The sequence below is a fragment of the Chanos chanos genome, chromosome 11 (genome assembly GCF_902362185.1).
Source record: "Chanos chanos chromosome 11, fChaCha1.1, whole genome shotgun sequence".
Classification (NCBI taxonomy): domain Eukaryota; kingdom Metazoa; phylum Chordata; class Actinopteri; order Gonorynchiformes; family Chanidae; genus Chanos; species Chanos chanos.
In genome coordinates, this window is record NC_044505.1 from 14,160,116 (window position 1) to 14,184,383 (window position 24,268).

General features: G+C 39.3%; 1 protein-coding gene and 1 non-coding gene across 2 annotated transcripts in view; one reads left to right on the top strand and one right to left on the bottom strand.

Annotated features, from left to right (window-relative positions):
* glrba (glycine receptor, beta a) overlaps positions 1 to 18,335 on the bottom strand; it is a 24,827-nt gene extending 6,492 nt beyond the window's left edge. Inside the window, exons 1-5 of the mRNA XM_030787717.1 lie at positions 18,265 to 18,335; positions 3,025 to 3,150; positions 2,157 to 2,263; positions 879 to 946; positions 238 to 464 (exon numbers count right to left, since the gene is read on the bottom strand). Of these exons, the coding sequence (XP_030643577.1) occupies positions 238 to 464; positions 879 to 946; positions 2,157 to 2,263; positions 3,025 to 3,150; positions 18,265 to 18,335 (599 nt within the window). The remainder of the gene's footprint in view (positions 1 to 237; positions 465 to 878; positions 947 to 2,156; positions 2,264 to 3,024; positions 3,151 to 18,264) is intronic.
* trnam-cau (transfer RNA methionine (anticodon CAU)) lies at positions 7,840 to 7,911 on the top strand. The gene has a single exon. It is a non-coding gene; the product is annotated as a tRNA-Met (tRNA).
* Positions 18,336 to 24,268: the final 5,933 nt, after the last annotated feature.

The following is a 24,268-nucleotide window of genomic DNA, read 5'->3' on the forward strand; positions in this document are numbered from 1 at the left end:
TGTTCCCGGCGGATGGGAAAAAAGCCAGGCTTGTGCAGATATTTAATTCTGAAACGTTCGTTCTGAGAATTAATTAAATAGCTGCAGACATCTGAGAGTTAAAGGGAAAATCTCTGAGAACAACTGCCTGAGTGCCAGTATTAGCCTGTATTTTTCATTCGGATTTCACAATATGACAATGATATGATTACTTGTTTCTTTACTGGGACGACCTTAGCCCTTAGCCCTTCCCCGTACCTCATACTGATGAGAACATCTCCGTTGCGAAAGATGAAAAGGAGGATGTTCTCTTGAGTGACGTCGTGAAAGTTTGCGTTCTTCTCGTTAGCGAAAAAGAGGTCAGGTTTCCAAAGACACTGGAACATCTTCGGGTCGACAGTCAGAGCGTCCGATTTAAAGTCGGCCGGAAGTTTTAGTCGTGGGTCGTTCCAGCGTTGACGGAGGAATATGTTCACCCGGTAATCCTGACCAGGACACAAACAAAAACAATTACAAACAAACACACAAACAAGATTACAAGCAAACAACAAACAAGGTTACAAACAAATACACAAACATGATTACAAAGAAACAGACAAACATTATTACAAACAAACAAACAAACATGATTAAAAACAAAAAACAAACATGATTAAAAACAAAAAACAAACATGATTAAAACAGGATCACAAACACGATTACAAACAAACACATACAGGCAGACATTACCAAAAACATATGTAGTGTTTCGGGACATTATCACCCATACAAACATAAAAATGAATTTAGTGTGTACAGACATATAAGATTACAGTCACATATACAAACACACACACACACACACACACACACACACACACACACACACACACACAGAGTTTAAGATTTGAAGATTATACCATTGTGGTCTCCTGGATGGATCCAAAGCTGTTTATGAAGATATTCACTTTATCCTCAACAGGAATGCCTACAAATACAAATTTAAATCAGCAATGGGTGTGAGTGTGTGGGTGTTTTTAACTTGCACTGTGTAATATCACACAGTTGATGTAAACCATCCATCGAATAAAGCACCAAAACCCACAAATAACGTAGTCATAACACATCATGGAGCAGAGCGTCATTAAAAATGTGGCTATAATTTATGGCACAGCTATTTCCTGTTCCATGGAATCCTGACAAAACCAGAACGGAACAGTCATTGATCTTAGAATTGCATCTGACAGGTTCTAATTCCGCAAGGTCACATGATCCCACGCTACCGGACAGAGGCTCCGTTTCAATTATACCGGACAATAGAAGTGGAGCGCCACTCTCCAAATCATATTATCACTGTAATGAATTCATGCGCCAGTCGTATATAACGTAGTTTGCGTATATTGAACAAGATTCAAATTCAATTTCAGGGGCCATAAGTTGCCTGAGAGATGAAAATTCTGCTGAAGTTCCGATTTAGGGGAATGAGTCTAGCTGTCAAATATGGGAAAAAACCCAGCATTCAAATGTTTTAATTTCCCTAAATTTACATACATGTATGTGATCTGTACAGTCTAAATTACTTTATCACCTGTGTTGCATAAAGGTAATATAATGTATACTATCATTAAAACATCAAGCCCATGTTGCTGTCCATCAGTTAATGTTCTAGTTAAAAGAAGTAACAAATATCTAATTTAGGATCTTGCACAATGTTATAAACATGTATGTGTAATAAAGATAGTTTCCATAAATGCAATATATCAAACATACATGTGTAACATTATTGTTATGCTGCAATAAAAATACTGTACTATTGACATGGAAAGATCAATGTATTATTAGTCTGTATAGAATGTTCTCTGAAGTTTTTAATCACTGCTAAATGTTTGCTACTTACTGTTCATTCTGGCTGCTTCACAAAGCTAAACAGGATTCCTACTCATTCTGAATGTCTCACACTATCACCAAACTGAGTATTACAGTTACTGAGCACGAGTTCAACTGAACTTTGAATATACAATTCTATGACTGCAGTCTATAACCCAAAATTGCAACGCAACTAAGTATGAATCAAAGCAGTATATTTTTTTCTTGATAATATATGAAACTGCAAACTAACACATCAATCAGGAATGAACTGTAACCTGTGTGTTCCAGGATTTTGTGTAGATTTCCACATGCAGATTTCACTACGGTACCTTTGAAATTGGGTCGGATTCTGGGGTCATAGGTCATCAGTAAGCGGTTGAGGATATTGCTGGTTGAATTGGCTGGAACTCTTGCAATGTCTTCCGCAGATAACTGTCTGTACAAAATAACCTTCCATGTGACTTACACCCACTAAAGCAAACAAGAATTTCACAACGGCACACACATGGTCATATGCGGAACATTTCAGAATCCTGTTCTTATAAAACTAGATGTACGGCCTAATTTCAAACCATGCAATCTCAGTCAGAAACATACTGGGATGCAGTGTGAAGTTACAACGAACACAGCAGTATAAAGTATAAACGCTTTTCAGAAAGCACTGACTGAAATGGAGGACGAAGAATCAGAGCAATCCTGTTTAGAACACTGGGTGAAGTGAAGAGAGTGGACTTGGAATTGTCTTTGGATACACTGTCCTCTCAAAAGTTATGCCCGAGGTAAAACTGGCTAAACAAATTACGTCAAGAATGGCTAGGATCAATAACACTGTAATTCTGTCTGTTTGAAATCCACACTGTCCTGATGTATGTAATAGGATGACCCTGTGTCTACGTGTGTGTGTGTATATGTGTGTGTGTGTGTGTGCGTGTGTATGTGTGTGTATATGTGTGTGTTTGCGTGTATGTGTGCGTGTGTATGTGTGTGTGTGTGTGTGTGTGTATGTGTGTGTGCGCGTGTGTGTGTGTGTGTGCGTGTATGTGTGTGTGTGTGTGTGTGTATGTATGTGTGTGTGTGTGTGTGTGTGTGTGTGGTGTGTGTGTGTGTGTGTGTGTGTGTGTGCGTGTGCGTGTGTGTATGTGTGTGTGTGTGTGCGCGCCTGCTGATGGGAAGCAGTCTGAAGTCTGGGTGACTCACGAGGGGCAGATGACTTGCTTGCCCTTTTTGCCCTTCTTGGGTTTGCTCTCTTTGGCAGTACTCTCCATCACACACGTCAACACCACCAGCAGCAAGAGAAGTCCCCGACACACCATGACTGGACACCTAAAACGCATACACACACACACACATTACCTAATAACTGTATGGTATAATTCTCAAACACACACTTATTAACCTATACCTGCACAATTCTTAAACACACTTACATACACACACACACACACACACACACACACACGGATGCGCACGCACACACTCGCGCACACACACACACACACACACACACATACATGCATACGTAGGGTGTATGCACACATACATGCATACGTAGGAGGGAGACAATAGTTCCCTGTAATTCTCAGAATTTCTATTTTGGGGTCAAACAGTCAGAACATACACGAAACACGTTTGGCAAAAAAAAAAAAAATTATGATAGCTGTAAGAAAGGGCATATCACTTATATTTTGTGAGTATTTAATGTCAGACAACGGCTCATGGTTGACAGATATAATAAAACTGATTATTTTATCTTCCATTTTGGTGCACAGGCACGCTGATCATGAACTGTGACGACTCTTGCTGCCTGTTCGTATGAAAATCGTTTACAATGCCCCATAGAGTTATTTCAATGACTAATTAAGCTAACACTGACCTAACCGAGTTTGCTTTACGGGAATTATATGTGTTTTCAACTCAGCACATTCTGTACAGAACCCAAAGGCTTGCCCTGGAAAAAAAAACAACAAAAAAAAAAACAACCGTCCTGAGGGCAGCGTAACTTTGAGTGAACTGCACTCTACAACGGTTAAGCAACGTCTTCAGGATGTCCAGCAAGGTTTCTGGCCAAGTGTCAGTTGATTAATAAAGACTAATAATATGAGATCCGCGAGACACAAAAAGGAGCATCAGAAACTCGGGACAGGCTCCAGCACTCGCAATCGACGTCTCCCGCAGTGGGGGCTCGCGAACCCGAAAGAACATTCATTATGAGAGGGGGGGTGCACTGCAAAATAGCACTGTCTTTTCCGTACACACTTTCTCACGCCCTCAGAAAATTACACACACACTACAAAATCGAAAGAGTAGAAGCGACTTGAACAACTTATTATATTGCTATATTAGCTTACATTGAAAGCTACACGGAAGCTTGCCCTTGAGAATTAAGAACGCAAGAGAAACACTCGAAATTGCATCATATAGCTGCTCGAGCTCTTACCTCCTGAAGCCGCTCGTAAAAATACTGTCAGTGTTTGTCGCTCAGTCACGGTGCAGCTTCGCACAACTCTCTGTCATATCCACTTCTGTCGCTGTGTCTCTGAGCTTGTGAGAGTGTGTATGAGTGTGTGTGCGTGTGCGCGCGCACTGTGTCTTCAGTAAAGATGGATTCTGCGTGTGTGCACCTGTCCCACTGCATGCGCAGTGAGGATTGCTCTCGCGCGATAGATTGTCCCGGCTCGAGTGCTCCTCTATTCCGAACTTCATTTGTTAACATGACTTGCAAGACGGTGTTAAAAGCTCTGATTGTCGATTGTCAGTTTTTATATTAAATAAATTGTCAACATCAGACGACTCAGACAAATGACTATCTATTGATTAGGATTAGACCAGCCAGCAAAGAGCATGGACAAGATAAAATGAAGAAAGTGACTTTAAGGTAATGATAAGACAGAGAATTTTTTTTCTATGATCACTGCACCCGTGCACAGCTTGTATGACCTTTCTGTCATGATTCATTACAGCTTTCAGAGACACACGAGGAAATTAAATGGACCAATGTATTTCAGTCCTGTCCCTCTCTCTCTCTCTCTCTCTCTCTCTCTCTCTCTGTGTGTGTGTGTGTGTGTGAGAGAGAGAGAGAGAGAGAGAGAGAGTGACAGTGGGAGAAAAAGAATGAGTGTTGGGGAGAGAGAGAGACAGAGAGAGAGAGAGAGAGAGAGAAAAAGAGAGCAAGTCAGCATTAAACAAAACTCACTATATTTAAACCAGCAGAGAGAGAGAGAGAGAGAGAGAGAAAGAGAGTACCAGGCAGGAAGGGGGAATGGGCAAAGAGAGCTTATTATTATTACTGTCTTAAAACTGAGTATATTTGTGTTTGAAAGAGAGCTGGAAGACAGACAAGTTGTGTTCAACTTCAGTATGTGTTTTTGTGTCATTTTACAACAAGAGAGATATGTAGACTCTGTGTGTGTGTGTGTGTGTGACTCTATCTGTCTGAGTTTCCGGCTGTGAAAGAGCGAAGAGGACAGTCAGCTCTGTGAGTGGCTAAATGCCAGCACGCTGCAGTGGAGACTTAACGGGGTACACACACACACACACACACACAGACACACACACACACACACACACACGCACACGCACAGAGAGAGAGAGAGAGAGAGAAAGCACCCAAAAAACTCTCTTACTCCAAACCTACTCATCCCAGTGCACACAACACTTCCTAAACATTACAGCTGAATATGCACAGAACACCGAGCTAACCACAACACCAACATCACACAAAGACTTCAGGTTTCCATGAGTCCCCTCTGGCTAAAACACACACGCACGCACCACGCACGCACACACACACACACACACACACACACACACACACACACACACACACACACACACACACACACCACAGAGCAAGAGAGGGAAAGAGAAAGAGACCGAGAGACCATCTGTTCAAGTCTGATGATAACACAAATCTTTCTTTATTTCTGCCCTGTCAAACCGGACGGCCATGAAAGCAATACATTCCACATGTCTGCAAACAGCTGAATCATGGGTGGTCTGTGGTCTGGAAGCTGAAGGAAATTACTGACTGTTTGGTGTTTCCATTCTACTGCTCCAAATACCATTAAATTATACATTACACTCTCTGTCTCCCTCACACATGATTTCACCTGTTATAGATTGTGTGTAACCGTTTCATAGCTGCCCTTCACAGTTATGGATTCATAAATATTTAGCCATGGAAAATCTGAAGAAAACAGAAATTTCTTATCATGTCATTTTTTAAGAACAAATGGAAGGGAAGTTATCTGTACCTGAGTATGAAAAAACAGGGTCTGTTGATGTTATTGTTTTCAAATCTGCTGTGAAATTGACTGGTTTCTTATCCTACGCAGCAAATGAATTATTATTAACCAGAATTAAGTATTAACAAACTATTAATCACACCTGTGAATTCTCTCTCTCTCTTTCTGTCTTTCTCCCTCCCCCCCTTCTCTGTCTGCGCACACCCTCTCTCTCTCTCTCTCTCTCTCTCTCTCTGTGTGTGTGTGTGCACGTACGCATGCGCTTGTGTACCACTTAGGACGCTCAGAAGAAATTAGTTCTGAAAATGCGAATATAACACTCTTGTCAAAGAGCTTGATTCAAACCACCAATCATAACATTAACTTGCGGGAGGCAGTTTCATGACTCGCTGACTAACTGAATAGCCAATCAAAAGAGGACAAGTCACTAGCATGAAACTGTATTCAGACCTCTCAGACTAAACAAGTTTATGGTAAATTATATTAATCTTTGGTGCGACAAAGCATTCAAAGTGTCAGGAGGAAACAGATGTTAGTGAAATGTATATGACGGTCACAGGACCAAGCAGACGTTACATGGATCAGCTCCTTGATCTCTCTTTGGTACCTTAAGTTTAATGAAGACTAAAATTTCATATTATTTCCTCAAGTACAATTATAATTACTGTACACATTTGTTAGTTTCACTAGTCTGGACTCTTCCATTAGTCTGTAGTGTAGAGCAGTGAAATTTATACTAATCAGGCCATCTGAGAACCTTATAAAACTTTAACGCAAATTAATATTCATTCAGGCACAAATCCGCTCAGTCAACCGAAGGTTTGCAAAACATATTTTGATCATGTTTATCTGGTTACTAGAGTATTCCCTGACCGTGAGTGCTCACTGGTTTTATTAAGACATGTCTGTGTAAGTACTGAATAAACAAAATTTTAATCTGAATTAAAATTTAAATCTGAATTAAAAGCTCATAGAATCTTTCCAGATACACATTTCATAATGCTGAAGGGATTGATCTTACCTGTGCTGATACACATTTCATGATGTTATAAAGGAAACAGGGGGGAGGAGGTGTCTGACAAATAGGCATCTCAGTGACTGTTTTAAGAGCCCACTGAGACAAACAGACCTTCTGTTTCTCCTCAGGCTACATACATTAAACTACTATTGTTTCACTTGCTCCCTTTCTCTCGCTATCTCTCGCTCTCGCTCTCTCTTACTTGCTTTTAACCCCTTTACTTTCTCTCTCTCTCTCTCTCTCTCTCACACACTCTATCCTGCAGAAGTTTGGAGCAGTAAAATTTAATGTATGTAAGTTTAATGTGTGTGTGTGTGTGATTGCATACACCATAGCGACACATTAACGCAGGCAGTGCTTCACACTTCACAAGAGCTACTTCAAAGATCAGTTCGCACAGATTCAAATGAACAAGTTCATGTTCATAGTTCACAATTTTGAATTATGAACAAGTTCACAGTCTCAGTTCATTTCTCCCGGTTTTTTTTCTTTTTTAAATGAGCTGCTCTGAGCTTATCTTTTTCAGTAGAAAATCCTCCTACCCATCCTTTCACTGCCATTTCCCACTGGTTGCGTGTACTTGTACATTCATAAGTTATGTGTTTTACTCGTGGAAATGCAAAAGCAAATAAAAAAAAAAGTTCCGAACACAAAATAAATTCCTTTGTTTTCTCATGTGCGTGCATATGTACACTCTGTGCTCACCTACCAAAAATAATGGATAACACCCTTCAAACAAAACTAACAACAAGCAGAGTGGCGCAGCGGAAGCGTGCTGGGCCCATAACCCAGAGGTCGATGGATCGAAACCATCCTCTGCTAACCCGGCTATACCTTTAGGCTCTGCCACTCAAGTAGCATTATTTACCTGAATTTACGAATAAAGTATCTATCTATCTATCTATCTATCTGTCTATCTATCTGTCTATCTAACAACTAATTACACACATCCTACCCACATTGCAGGAATTAAGAATTTGATGACGATGTGGCTGACATTTGGACTTGTTTTTTTCCCCGTCAGAACCTGTACTGACTAGTTCATAAAACTCCTTCAAATAATCATATGAACTGGCTTCAGCGGTACCGCTAGCTGAGTGGTCTGACTCGCCATTTGCACTGCCCATTTTGCAAAAAAAAAAAAAAAAAAAAATTGGTTAAGCTAGCCAGTGCAGGTTACAGCGCACCCTGTGTGTAAGCACCGTGTTTTTACAGCAACCCGAGGATCCCGAATCTCGCTTGAACCTGGATGATGCTCAGGTTCATGTTCTTTGGTTGCAAACTGATACGTTCACGTTCACCGTTCGGCAAAAATGCGTTTGTGTGTGTGTGTGTGTGGGTATGTATATACCATAGTGATACATCAATGCAGGTCATACATGTGAGTGTGTGTGTGTGTGTGTGTGTGTGTGTGTGTGTGTGTAAGGGAGGTAAGCTAGAGGAAAGGTGATAAGGTGGAGTGTTTCTGCAGTCTGGGCAGAGCAGTTTATGAACATGTCTCTGAACATGTTATGAACCATAGCATGAAGTCACATACATCACTGACACATTTTGAACTGTTCTCATCTAACTCATACAACCAATCAGAACCAGAGAAAGACAGACAGATGGAGAGTCAGAGACACACAGAGAGACACAGAGAGAGAGGCTTCTGTTTTCAGTACAAAAGAACTAACAAGAGTGAAAAGGGATTATTCAGAGAGACAGGATGAAGATGATGTGTATAGCACACACATACACATACGCATACTGCATGCATGCACGCACGAACCCACACACACACACACATACAGACACACACGCGCACACACACACACACACACACACACACACACACACACACACACACACACACACACAAACACACACAGTCTTTAAGACTTGCTATGCGTATGTAGGTGACTCCTCATACTTTGTGTGTGTGTGTGTGTGTGTGTGTGTGTGTGTGTGTCAGCTCAGATGAGGATTTTTAAATACATTAAGAGCTGAAATTCAGTCCATTAAAATTCATGAATGTGGTGCCCAGCCAGCCAGATTTAAAATATCTATAAAATGCAGCTCTAATCATCAAATTTAAAAATCATCAGCATTTGAGCAAATTCACATGGTAAGCAGATGGTAAACATCAGTGCACTGGAATAATACATCATACATAATACATCATTGATGATTTCCTTAGGCAATGGGACTGTATGTGGAAAAGGTTGAATTCCCCCTCTAACAATAAATTTGTCCTTCCATTCAACCCAACATTCCCTCTATTTATCCATCCATCAACTGTAATCCTGGAGAACATGCCAATGATCCCAACAAATACTTCTGATATTTTAACTTAGTAACGTTTAAACATTTAAAACCCTTTTTCCCCCCTCTTTGTGTGTTTATGTGTATGTATATGTGTGTATTTCATTTGTGATGCGTGTGTGTGTGTGTGCGTGTGTGCGCGAGTGAGTGGGAAGATGCTGGAGACTGAGTCAGTGTGTCCCAATGTCTTCTCAGAGTCTGCGTGAGTGAAGTAAAGAGAAGCTCCAGAACAGAACACCATAACACCAAACAGAATGCTGTAAAAATCTGAAAGGAAGGTGTACATGCCGAGAGAAAGAGCAATGGCCAAAGAGCAGAGGAGAGCATACCGTTGACAGGAAGGCTTTTTTTTTACTGTGGTGGTAATTGTGCAGTTCCTACACCTCGCCACAAGAGGACACTGTTAAAATGTGAGCGTGTGAGCATGATGGTTTGACCTCAGAGCTGAATTTGCGTACAAACATCTGGCTTTGTATAGTTTGTGTGTGTGTGTGTGTGTGTGTGTGTGTGTGTGTATGTGTTTTGTGTTCATTACCCATCTTGCATAACTGGAATGAGGCCAAATAGTACTGGCCTACCAGGCAACAAGAGGCTCCGCCCCATCATACCTTCAGTCCCTAATAACTCCGTATACCCCTACAAGAACCCTCCACTCTATGACCTCTGGTCAGCTGACGGTCCCCTCACTTCGGGAACCCGGCAGCCGCTCCTCCCGACCACACCTCTTCTCCGCCATTGCCCCTCGGTGGTGGAACGACCTCCCTCATACAGTTAGGACTGTGGAAACCCTCACCATCTTCCGCAAGAAACTGAAAACCCACCTCTTCAGAACCCACCTATCCCCCTAAGCCTAACCCCCCTTCCTTAAAAAAAAAAAGAAAAGAAAAAACCTTGTCTTTTATCTATGTTTGTCTAAGAATTCCAGGGGCGCAATGCGAAGGAGTAAATTGACACTCAGTCTTTTTAGCGATGTCTGCTTATGAGGTATTAGGAATCCGACTGATGCACTGATTGTAAGTCGCTTTAGCTAAAAGCGTCTGCTAAATGCTAAATTGTAAATTGTAGTTGGTGCCACAACTGCAAGTCCAACTGCGGATGCAACAGTCAGAAAACTTCCACATTATCTGACATGTCAAAAAACAGGAACCGTTGTCAAAAGCCTGAACTCTGATAAGGAAAAACATGGTATGGTATAATTGCTCAGAAAAAAAACCTTAAACAGTTTCAAAAAATAACCACAAAATGGAAAGTACATCTCTTCTGCCACACGTCTTTGAAATGTTGTGCACTGTAAGAAGTGCACTGTAGGAGAATGATCAGTGTAAAGTAGTTCCCAGACATTCAGGTCATGTGAAGGTAAAGCAGTTCCTTTTTTTATGTTCTTCCCTCAAAGAAAGATTTTATGTGATTCACCCTGTGCGTTGTAGCATCATTTTAATTAACCCAATCTCAAAGACGACTTACGGGTGCATTAGCCGTAACTGTATCTAGCTGTAACTGTCTTGCTCTTTCTACTTAGAGTATCAAAAATTATGGTAATATGATTTGGTGCTACCAATTAAATTTTGTACACGGTAGTATCATTTTAATTTAGTAAAGCTCAAAGACAGTTTATGTTTTGACCAGTCATGACTGAGAAGCCTAATCTATATTCATGTCATGATTTTGCTAGATGAGAAACACAAACAGAGACCACAATTTCCCCTCAGTATATAGTTATCCACTATTTTAGCTCTCGGCTATTTTTACACTTTTAAGAGGTAATTAATACCACAGTATTACACAGTGGATGTTATGTTCCTCTGAAATTGAATTCTTTTTGAGGAAGACAGTATTTTTTTTAATGGCCTCATTAATTTTTACAGCTTTCTGACAGACAGAATGGGCTGCCAAAACAGCAGGGCTTAGTCCAGTTCACCTGCCAACAACGATGACATCACACATTGCCCTGACAACGAGTCATGCTGCCAATGCGACAGGTAGTGCGTCGAATGCTGTGTTGAATGTGCCGCTCGCTGCATCAGCTCTTCGCTTGAAGTGTTTTCTGTGTTAATCTTTTCTGTCTTCGGTTTAAAAAAATGTATTCATACTCTTCAGTGATACTACAGTGTCCACGATTTTAGTGTGAACACTTGTGGAGATTGTGGTATATTGATCTCAGCTGACTGGGACAACAAGTAGATCAACTGAGAGTTCACTGACACATCCAGGCCAGAAAATCCATGAAGTGGTCCATTTTATCAGAGAACACAGAGATAATTGAACCGTATTGGCCATAAATGTTGTATTGTGACATTCCTGGTTACAAATGTGTGTAAAATCTGCAAAATTATCATCATCACAAACATCGGGGGCAAAAGTTCTCTCGATTGTTCTTTTTCCGTCATTAAAATAATGAAAATTGCATTTTCTCGACTCCTCATGGAGGATCACTGAAGTATTGAGCTTCATAGCAGAATTAGCCTACAGCCGAATTTAAATTTGTATTTTACATAGTGTGGAGGGTCTATATAAATCACAACCGCAGTTTGTAGGAGTGTTATGTAAAAGGGCAACTCACTTGTCAAACTCAGAGATTACGATTTAAAGTGTCGCATAAATTACATGCTTGCGGTCTAGAGAAGAGGGACTTTATGTAATTGCATGTAGTAGACTACGTACAAGTACGCTTAATGTATGATATACGGGAGTTTCATCAATGAAGTGGGTGTGCGTTGGTGCTACGCAAAGTTTATTTGCACAAGAGAGAGACCAGACAGTTTACTGAAATAGCAAGACGGAGATACAGCAATAATTTGGTATAATGAGCACAAAACCTACACTCCTGGGAAGAGGATAAATGTGATATTGTCTCATAAATCGTATTTAAGTGTTTCCCCCATCTAAGCGAGATTCATTCGACACTGTTAAACATGAAGATGCATCTTTTTCGGTGTAAAAAGTCTTCACTCACAGTTTGCACAAGATTCTCCCCTCTCAAAAATAAAACAACATACGTTTTAAGAAGGTATGAAAAAGATTGCGTGAGAGATTGTGTGAAACCACCATGTTTTCAGTACAATTATTTTTGCGTTGCGAATTTCTTCGACACAGCTTTGTAAGCAAGCGGTCCTGCTGGACTTCCATCTTATTGGAAAATAGCAGAAAACTTTTACGGTTTTAATGGCTGTTGGCCATCCGTTACCGATACCCCAGTAAGCACCACGGTCTCCTCCTCTGATCACACAGCTCCTCGTCCAACAGTGGCCTCTCTAAAAACACTACACATCCATAATGCAGCCATTACTACTGTGTCTTGCTCAAATGGTTCACGCTCAACTTACTGACGTGGTAAAATATTAGCCAAGGCAAGGCAAGTTTATTTATATAGCACAATTCGTACACATTAGTAATTCAAAGTGCTTTACAAATGAGCCGATAAAAGGACATAGAAATGTAAGAGATTTAAAAAAAAGGCAGAGTGCATTAAAACAGTTGAAAGGACACAGAAAAATAAAAGATTAAAAAGGAAGAGTGCACTAGATCCACTAAAAGAACACAGGAAGTGTTTAAAAAATAAATAAATAAATAGAGCACATTCAATCAGTTAACAAAAAGCATCTGAGAACAATTGAGTTTTAAGTCTAGATTTGAAACTGGCTACAGTTGAAGCACCTTTGATGTCACCAGGAAGTTGGTTCCAGAGCCGAGCGGCACAGCAGCTAAAAGCAGCTTCACCACGTTTAGTTCTGACAGTAGGTATTACCAACAGATCTCTCTCCAGTGATCTGAGAGGTCTTTTGGTGCGGCTCCACTTAGTAATTTATAAACAAGCAGCAGTGGTTTAAAGTCAATTCCGTGACTTACTGGAAGCCAGTGTATTACTGAGTGTATTACTGAGTATAAGGACTTCAGTATCAGAGTAATGCGGTCAGTTCTTTTGGTTTTTGTAAGAACTCTAGCAGCTGCATTTTGTACAAGCTGAAGCTGTTTGATAGGGTTTTTTTTTTTTTTTTTTGGAAGGCCTGTGAAAAGACCATTGCAATAGTCAACCCTGCTGGAAATAAAAGCATGAATGCGTTTTTCTAAAGCATGTTTTGACATAAGGCCTCTCAGTTTGGCTATGTTACTGAGGTGGTAAAAAGCTGATTTAATTATTGCTTTCACACGGTTCTTAAAACTGAGATTGCAATCAATCACGACACCAAGGTTTTTAATAGTGTCCTTCGCTTTAAGTCCTTTTGTGTCAAGATGAGTAAAAATCCTGAGTCTCTCCTCATTTTTCCCCAAATAAAATTATTGTCCTTATTCAGCTGTAGGAAATTTTGAGACATCCAGCTGTTAATTTGGCCAACTCATTGACTAAGGGATTCTAGGGGACCAACGCCGTTAGATGAGAGGGCTTGTTAAATTTCATACAACTAAAAAGTGCATTCACATCAGTCAGACTAAAGAAGTTCAAGCTAAGTGTTTGTGTGTGCATACGCCACCTAGGGCACTCAAAAGAAAACAGTCCTGAAAATGCAAATATAAAATGAAAAGCGCTTGATTCAAACCAGTCATAACATTAACCTGCTGGAGGCAGTTTCATGACTCACTGAATAACCGAATAGCCAATCAAAATTGTGACAACTCATTGGCAGAAAGCTGCATTCACTCCTGTCAAACTAAACAAGTTCATTGTGAATTATATCCATCTTTGGTGCAACAAAACATTAAAAGTGTCAGCAGGAAATAGATGTCAGTGAAGCGTTGACAGTTCTAAATGATATGGGATCAAGCAGAGATTATATGGAACCCCCCCCCCCCCCCCCCCCCCCCCCCCCCGATCTTTCTGGTTGCTCTCAGTTTAGTGAACACTGTAATAATTCCATATATTTTAAGAGACACAACTTTAATTACTATAAACACACTTATGCGTTCCGTCACCCTTGACTTTTTAATTAGAAAATTATAAAGCCCAAATTCAAAATAATATTCATTCAAGCTAAATATTATCAGTCATCGTAAGTCCTGTAATACATGTTTTAATCATGATTATCTGGCCACAAGACTGTTCCCTGCCACTGAATTCTCATTGGCTTTGTTATTTTTAATCTGTACTTAAATTTAAATCTGAAATTTAATAAATCACATTTCATAATGCTGAAGGGATTGAGCTTACCTGTGCTGATACACATTTCATGATGTTATATAGGCAACAGGAGGGAGGAGGTGTCTGACAAATAGGCATCTCGGTGACTGTTTTAAGAGCCCACTGAGACAAACAGGCCTTCTGTTTCTCTTCAGGCTACAAACATTAAACTACTATTGTTTCTCTCTCTCTCTCTCTCTCTCTCTCTCTCTTCCCTCTCTTTCATTTTCTTCCTCGATCTTGCTCTCCCTTCCAGTTACTCACTCACTGCATGTAATTAAAACATTTCAAATTAATTTTAATTTTAAGAATACAGTTCTCAGTTTAATTTAAGTAACAAAACTTAGCAAACATTCATAAAAAAATAATTAAAAAAAACTCAATTGTCAATGAATTACTAGATAAGTAACTGGATTCTGTAGGAGCAACTTTTAGGCAGCAGGTAATTGGAAGAGGGGTAAAAGGATAAAAGGCTTCTCTACAGAACAGAGGGGATATAAAACCATACTATATTTCTATGTGTATTGCAGTGCTACAGCCCTCTTACGGTTGTTAGATATTCATATGATCATACAGCAGAACCAATCTACATTAGACTATTAAAGATTTTGTTAAAAAAAAAAAAGTTCTTTTCAATCAATTAGATGAACAAGTTGAGAAATAAAACTTCTCAGAGAAATAAAACTTCTTGTGCATTTCTTTTTCTTTTTTTTTATTTTTTGGAGATTGGTTCCTCATGCTTGTGCTGTCACATCATGACACTGCCAACTTGTGGTGAAATATAGGAATTGCAGAAACTTAGTAACAATAGACCAATCTTCTTTTTTTTTCTGGCAAAATAATGGAGAACATAGTGTCCATCCACCTTAATCTTAAATAATGAAAAGTAAACATTTCACTCTGGGTTTCGCACTCACCATAGCACTGAAATAGCACTTCTGACAGTCTTAAACAATCAGAAAAGTCAAAAGAAACACAGCAGACCACAAGATTGTACTTGATTGGCTGGGGAACTGGGTTTGCCTTTTTGGCTCAGTCTTAGACTGGTTCAGACCTTACCTTACTGGTCACAAATATTGGGTTCTGCTAGATACTCACGCCTCCAAGTGTTAGGCCTCATCATGTGGTGTTCTCCAGAGCTCAGTTCTGGGACCATTGTTATGTAACCTTCATATGCTTCCTGTGATTTATACAACACTTCCTTCCAGCAGTATGCAGAAAACATACTTATCTCTAGCACCTGATGCCCATAAGTCTATCATCAGTCTGCTGGAATGCATGGATAACATCAACTTGTGGATATTTCAAAAAACTTCCTGCAACTAAATAAAGATAAAATAGTGATTCTTGCTATTAGGAATGAAGCACAGAGAAAATATTTAATGGTATATCTAGATTCTTTGTCCCTGAAGCCCAAAAACCACATCAAGAATTACTATCAACCCCTTGTAATACATCTGAGGTTTATGACATGCTCGCCAGTGCTGACAGTGAGAAACTCACGCGTGCTTTGGTGTCAGCTAGATTGGACTATTGTATTGTTCTTTTATCTAGCCTAGCCAAGAGCACTGTCACGAATTTACAGCATATGCAAAATGCTCCTGACAGAATTTTACTGCACACCGGAATGAGAGACCACGCTACACCTCCAGTTAAATCCTTTCATTAGATATCTGCATCTTTTAGAATTGATTTTAAATTCTTCTGTTAGTTTTTAAAAGTCTTTGCACTCTTGCCGCTCTCTAACTCTAGTGATATGATTGTGAGATCTAGCCAATAGCAATCTGCTAGTCATTCCCAAAACTTAACTGAAGATTGGAGTCAGCTTTTAGTTACTATAGAGCCAGACCATGGAATTCATCACCAGAAGACCTAAAAGCTTGGCGCTTTTAAAAAGAACCATAAAAACCTAATGCTTGCAATTGGGTGCTGTTTTACATTGCTTCTCTTTTTAATTTTACTGTGTTCTCATATATTGGCCTTTCTCTGTAAGGCACATTGTAAACCGTGTCTTGGCAAAAAAGCCGTACAAATAAAGATGCTACTGATGCTGCTGCGACTGATCATTATTATTAAAGTACAATAATTGTGTGTGTGTGTGTGTGTGTGTGTGTGTGTGTGTGTGTGTGTGTGGTGGCTGGAGACTGAACCTGGGTGTCCCAGTGTCTTCTGAGAGTCTGAATGTGCTGAATGTTACTGAAGCAAAGAAAATTCCAGATTCCTTTAATGAGATACAGTTAGACCAAATGAAACACTGAAAACCATCAGAGAGAAGGACGTACATGCAGAGAGAAAGAAGAGCAGCTGAAGCGCAGAGAGGAAAACACTGTAGCCACAATGTGTCTTCTCTGCATTTGCAGAGTCGTGCAGTGCCAACATCATTCCACAAGAGGTCACTGTTAAAGTGTGAGAATACAAGCACGACAGTAATAAAGTGAAATTATGTAGATGAACATACATACCTTATTCTGTATAAGGCAATTTGACAGAGGCTTCAGCTGTTACCCAGAGTGTCTCAAAATAAAACTACCTTACTGTAAACTCTAGCAGGGTTTAAATCTTGATTTTGATTTGTGTTTCCAATAACCTCTTATTATTGCGGTTTCAGTTTTATTAAAACTTCATTGTGCAGTGGTATCACACCTTGTCTGTTCATTTCCTCTGTGACTAACATATGGTCAGAAATGGCACCTACTGATATGCCAGGTTACTTAAAGTTGTTAGCATAGCGAGCTAAAGTGACCTTTTAGACTTTTTCCCTACACTTTAATTGCAGTAATTACAACATACAACGAAACAGTGCAAGCCTGGAAAATACTACTACTACTACAGTTATTACTCATTAGATAAAGCACTTCATAATGGCAGTCATACACAACATAGTTATTTTTCCATGATCACCCAAACAATGTCATTTAAAGTCAATATAGACACGAAAAAGGATTAAAATACCATGCTGACACCTCAACCGTGCCCCCCGGCAAAAAAACCCTCACTCCACCAGCTCACTCATCACAGCTACTATGGACAAGGGGGAGCATCACTCCATTCATGGTTGCCATGGACACAGAACCCAAATGGATGAAACAGTAAATATCGACAAGGGTGATATGTCTTTGGAACCATTATGGTTCGATTTACTCACTGGTTCTTCTCTCACTAAATGCAAGGCCAATTTGTGCTAACTTCTAAAACCTTGCCCTGGCACAGTGGAGGAGTGGCAAGCAAAACCACCACCTTGTTGGTCCCTGGGCTCTCGTTTCCCTCTTGTTCATTGGTGTTTTTATAGACGCCCTGTAATCACAAACAATAAAACAATCAGTCTCCCTCTATACTATTACTCTCATGATCCTAAATGAAACAGAGCTGTGTACTCATACCCTGTACAAGCCGCTTCCTCATATAACATCCGACAGCTGGACGGTCAAATATCTCTCTGAATAATCCATTGATTTTAGACTCCAGACTCAAAACTTTGCTGTCTTGGTGCTGTTTTGCTGTAACCCACTACGGAACTAAACCCGTAAGTAACGAGATGAATCTTAAAAACGAATCATATCTTTTTCAGTTTTGAATAATGTTAGGATGATGGTCAATGTAGAAAGAGAACTGCACTGAAGAGCCTTCACACGAATTTGAAACGCCATCACATTGCTCTGGTGTTGCAATAAATACTGCTGATGGAGCTGGGCTGGTAGATGAGATGAATGTAGATGTGGGATCAGAAGAAAGAGCAGTGTTAGATGGGTCGTCTGTACTCATGGGACTGCTGTAGGTTGTAAGGTAGCTTGTAGGAGCTGATGAAGTTCCCAACCTCTTCACCTAACATGTTATTAGTGGAAAGTAGATGCTATATTTTAAGCTCAGTTACTCCTCAATCAGAGCCTAAACAGGTTCTTTCTTCAAGCAAGAAATAATCAATTAAGGCAAGCAGTCAAAAAACAAGTTTGTAAAATAAATTACATTTTTTTTTAACAAATATGTTGGGAATGATAAAAAAATTAAATTAGAGATGGCAATTCATAGAAGATCTATCTTACAATGGGTTACAGATCCATAGAATAGCCATATAACAATTAGCAGGGTCTAAAGTTCAACGTGAATCAAGATGATAAAGAGATAAAAACAGAGACAAAATACAGTGGGCATTCAGAGCTGGGTAACTAGAAACCGAATATGCCTGCATGCACACTCACTAGTTAGTTCATCATTAAATGCAGGGGTAATCTATAATACAGTTACATCACCACACTCTAATAATTAATTATTTATTAGTTTCATTCTTTATTAGACAACTTTATTAGTTAGGTTTTACTAATGGGACATTATGAGTATATATATTTATCAAGGAAACACGAACTTACCCTTTGAAATAATCTGTTAGCAGAGCTATATTTGTATAAGTGTTTCTAACAAATTTGATTTTCAAACGCACCTATGCAGATGGAAATGATCAATGCACTCGAATGGAAGTGGCCAATTACGTATATGTGTTCACTGGCAGTCTTGACAAATAGCATTAAAGTTTTATTTCATTCACAGGGGAGAAGCCCTCACTTTTAAATTTTATAATTGGCATAGAATGCTCCCTCTTAAATTCAGTTCAGGAGTTCAATTTCTTTGGTGCTTCTGCAGAATCCGATTCTACATGGTGCAGTGGTGAATAAATGCAGTTGGTTTTACTTGTTACATTTACATAGTGTGAATCAATGTTACATTTACATAGTGTGAATCAATGCATCTGGTTGTACATGTTACATTTTCATAGTGTGAATAAGTGCATCTGGTTTTACATGTTACATTTACATAGTGTGAATCAATGCATCTGGTTGTACATGTTACATTTTCATAGTGTGAATAAGTGCATCTGGTTTTACATGTTACATTTACATAGTGTGAATCAATGCATCTGGTTGTACATGTTACATTTTCATAGTGTGAATAAGTGCATCTGGTTTTACATGTTACATTTACATAGTGTGAATCAATGCATCTGGTTGTACATGTTACATTTTCATAGTGTGAATAAGTGCATCTGGTTTTACATGTTACATTTACATAGCGTGAATCAATGCATTTGGTTTTACGTGAAAGAGTTGTAGGAAGGTTTGTAGAATAGGTAAAGAGCGACGGGGGGCAGGACAAGGGGAGAAGATTGATTGTGGAAATCACTGATGTAGAGACTGAAACTGATGCTGATCACATATCTAAAAGATGACAGGTCAAACATCAAAGGGCTGTCTGATATTTCTTTAGCATTCCTTGTGCCCAGGGAGCATCGAGGACCTTGCTCAAGGGCACACAGCCATGGATGTTAGTCCTAGGAATCAAACCGGCAACCCTCCGGTCACAAGCCTGGTTCTCTAACCTGTAGACCACAGCTGCCCCATGTAAGACACTGAAGGATATTTTTTTCCTTCGAAAATGAGTCCAGTTCATCTGCCAGCAACGATGAGATCAAGCATAACCCTCCGAATATGATAACCATGCAACCTACAAATACGATAACCCTTCTTACAAACTTATTGGCCTCAAAAAGTCATGTGACATTTTACTTGGCATGTTTGAGTGTACAAGTTTTTGAAAGAAAAAAAAATGAGAAGTTAATAATTTGGATTTATGGAAGTGGGACTTACAGTGGTATATCAGTTTTCTTGTGACGGATTGTAAACAAAAGGCTTTTCCTGACAGAGATGTTTGTCATTAAAGAAATCAGTAGTAAGTCTGAGCAGTCATCTCCAGGAGGGTGAACGTCTCAAATTACATTAAACTAGTTGAACCAGCTGTCCACTTTGTGTTTTTTCTCGTTTTTAAGACAACCATATAGTGTCAAATACACTCACTGTCAATTTGCAAAAGAATCACACCAGAGCAGCATTAATGTCAAAACTAGCCTTTTCTTACCTTCAAAATAGCTTCTCTAAAAGGATGTTTTCATTTAAACTGTTTCTTACAATTTAAAAGACCAAAATTCTAATTTCCTCAGATATCAAAAGCATCGTCTCACATGTCACGTGATTTCTGGTTGTTCAGCTGCAAGTATTTTCAGAGGAGACGTTGGAAGAATCCAAGGCATGCAGCGGGGAAAATGCAACACAATGGCTCCTGTGATGCAGTGTAGCGTATGGTGTATGGAAATAACATAGGCTGTTAAATAACATAGGCACATACCCTATATCCATTACTGTGAAGGTGTCTTTAAACTTGCAGGTGAAAAGATGCAGTGATTTGCTTTGTACATACTACAAGATGCATGTACCAGTATCCACCCAGAACTAGCACAGTGTTGTGCCTTGTGAGGACTTACAACACCACAGGGAATAGTACATTTCAAATTGAGGACAAATGTGTTACACCAACCCCTCCGCCCCCGCCCCCCTTCCCACCCACTGCGCACACACACACACACACACCCCTACCCACCCTCTCAAACCCACACACACACACACACACACACACACACATTCACAAAGCATTGTAGACTTGTGGCATACTCCAGTCATGGAGTTTACGATGTTTTGACTTATCTTCTACATGTAACAACAACAACAACAAGCTGAAGAACTTTGTTTTGTTACTGTACTTCTTTACAATACTTTTTAGACACTTTAAGACTTCAGCTTCCTCTTTGACCCTGTAACCTTTGCAAGACTAAAGTAGGTGGCTGATACTGATCAAAGAAGTAGTTCCATCCAGTCCACACTCTCCATTCTTGACATACCTACTCCTGCATTAGTGCAAGGGATTTTTTTGAATATCATATGCCCAATCTCATTTTAGGCCCTGAACAAATATGATACAAAGTGCCACCTGTCCCAGGCTTGAAAAAAAAAAGGTTTGTTTTGCATGTCCTGACGCTTTTATCAAAAGCGACTTCTAAGACAGGCAGAATGCAAACCAAGCATTTAGTTATTAAGGAGCTGACTGTCACATTAAGTGCAGCTTCAGTATCAGACCAGCTAAAGGGGAAGATCAGATACAGGTCTTGCAAGTCTTACAAGTTTTGGGGTTTGTACATGCAGGTTTTTTTTTTTTGTATTTTCATTCATTTATTTAATTTTATCAGGTTAGGGTTCATCTTATCAGATTTTCTGATGCCTAGAATATATGCTCTCTTGGGGGCCTACTGCATCATAACAGAATGCATAATTACACCTTTTGATTTATTGTGGAAAAGTAGTCGCAGTGATCACTTATCATGACCAACAATGAACAGCATGTTGCGTTTTTTTTTTTTTTTTTTGCACAACTCGTCACACTTCACGCTCCTGTATTTGGATGTTTTGGATGATTTAGATGTCAATACATTAAGCCTCTGTGTCGTATCGATGATGAAATGAAGAAAATGTAAACCAACCCACCTCATTCCTGAGGTCTAGGTCACGTGGAGCAGAGTTTAAAAAGCTTACTTAAACTGACATAACCCACTCCACCTTTCCACTCCATCCCTTCAAAAGGGCTTTTGTTGCTTCTTCTTGTTCACGGTAGGGTCATTTTGATTTACCAGATCTCAAAGACAATTAATGAGTGTACATGCCATAACTGTGTAGTCTGTGTTATTCTATATTCATGTCATTATTTTGTTAGAATGGTTTGGAAAAACATATATCTGTAGCTAGTGTGTAAGAGTCATTGGTTATACTTTAGGTTTCAATTATTTATACATTTTATTTTCAAGACGTATGGTATATACCTGGCTATGTGAGATGCAGGTCCAGCAGACCTGAAAGATTTTACTGATAAAAAAAAAGGTTGATGCAATGAGATTACCCTTAGGATATTATTTTCCTCTGAAACTTCCTTGATTTTTTTTTTTTAAAGACAGCAACCTGCACTTGCCTCCAGAGCTTTCCTGCAGACAGAATGAGTGTCCAAAACACTACATCTACTGTAGATAGCCCTGGCAATCAGAAGAAGAAGAAGGAGAAGAAGGAAGAAGAGTCATGCTGCAGGTGCAGTTGGTTCTTGAAGGCCTGTGGTTGCTTCGTAGATTGCTTAACGGAAATGGCCGAGGTAGGGTTTTTTTGTTAGTCTCAGTCTTCTACCCTGTCAATTCAACTATACATCTCAGTCACCAACTTATTTCAGTTGACATGACCCATGAGCCCTGTTCCCTCAGTATTATATCAGCTCAAACAACATTTGTTAAAAATTTAAAGGAACTTATTCATAGTCTTCACGGTGCTACTATAGTGCTTGTGATTTTTTGCCCCTCAAAGTTTCTTAATTTTCCTGTTTCACACACTTGTAATTCATTGTTTTTTTTTTAATTCTTGCTGCCTTGTGTTTCCTAAATCAGTGTGAATGTGGAGAAGGATGTGAAGGTGGAGATGGATGTGAAGGTGGAGATGGATGTGACTGGGGAGATGGATGTGAAGGTGGAGATGGATGTGAATGGGGAGATGGATTTGATATGTAGCCTTAGGAGACTCATTGATTTAGAGGAGCAAACCATTCTTCAACATGAAGACCGTGTTCTATAAAACTCAGCTGATTGGGACAACTTGAACAACTGACAGCTCACTGACACATCCAGGCCAGAAAATCCTTGAAGCGCTCAGGTTTAATCAGAAACAGAGAGCTGATTTAACTGTGTTGACAATAAATGTAGTATTGTTGCAAATGCATGTAAAATTTGATACATTACCATCAGAAACTTTTTTAAAAAAGGCTCTTTTAAATGTTATTTCTCTGTCTTGCTCTCTCAGTTTTTTCTAAATGTTGTGGTAATGTGATTTGGTGTTACCAATAAAGTCTATCCAAATCTTGTCTGTCATGTGCACATGCAGTTTCGCAAAAGGGTTAGTTTCTCAAAAATATTTGGGTTCTTTTGATTCATTGTCTGTTTACTTTAACCATACTCACAAAACAACTACAATTCTGTCAGTCAAAAACTTCTGTACTGCATTTTTAAGACACAAAAGTAGCTAAATGCCCTCACAAACTCTCACAAAATTACTCCCCTCAAAATTTTGTTTTCACAAAACCATTCAAAGTTTGCATGTGACTCCTGATATTGTAAGTCTCTTGAATAACTAAGTGTGAGGCTATGGAAGTGGGTCTCACACTGTTACATCGGCTTCCTTGTGGCAGACTAAGCAAGAGAGATTTCCTGACGGAGATGTTTGTCATAAAAGAAACAGTTAATTCATCTGATGTTTTGTTCCTGGGGATGTGCCAAATTACACAAAACTAGTTGAACTAGCTGCTGATTTGTTTTTCCAATCCTGTCAAATGTACGTCACATTTATTTTCTGTGGTAAATGAACTTAAATGTACTTTTGCTTAGATAGATAGAGAGATACGTTATTCATGCCCTTGGGGAAATTCAGGTGTCCAGTAGCTCACACAATGTAGATTAGAAACAATACACTATAAAATAGGTAATGCAATATGCACAGGCTTAAAAACACAATTGCTTAATAGCAAAGTAGTCCTTGAAGCATTATTGCACAACATGCAAAAGAATCACATCAGATATAGGCATTCACTTAAAAACAACTTTTCAAAGAGGGTGTTTTATTTAAACTGGTGCTGCAAAATCCGCTAAATGAATAGAGGAAGAAATCTAAAATACATGCCATAATTCTGCAGTGAAGAGCCCCCACCCCCAGCATAGGTTTGAAATTGAAAGTTTGAATAGAAATAGTCTATTTTGTGTCAGTGATGGGCAAAAAAATGAAATATTTCTAAACAACAAAAGGAAGAAAATAGGTATGTGTTGGCTGGGTGTCACAATGTGTCATTAGAAATTATTCATTT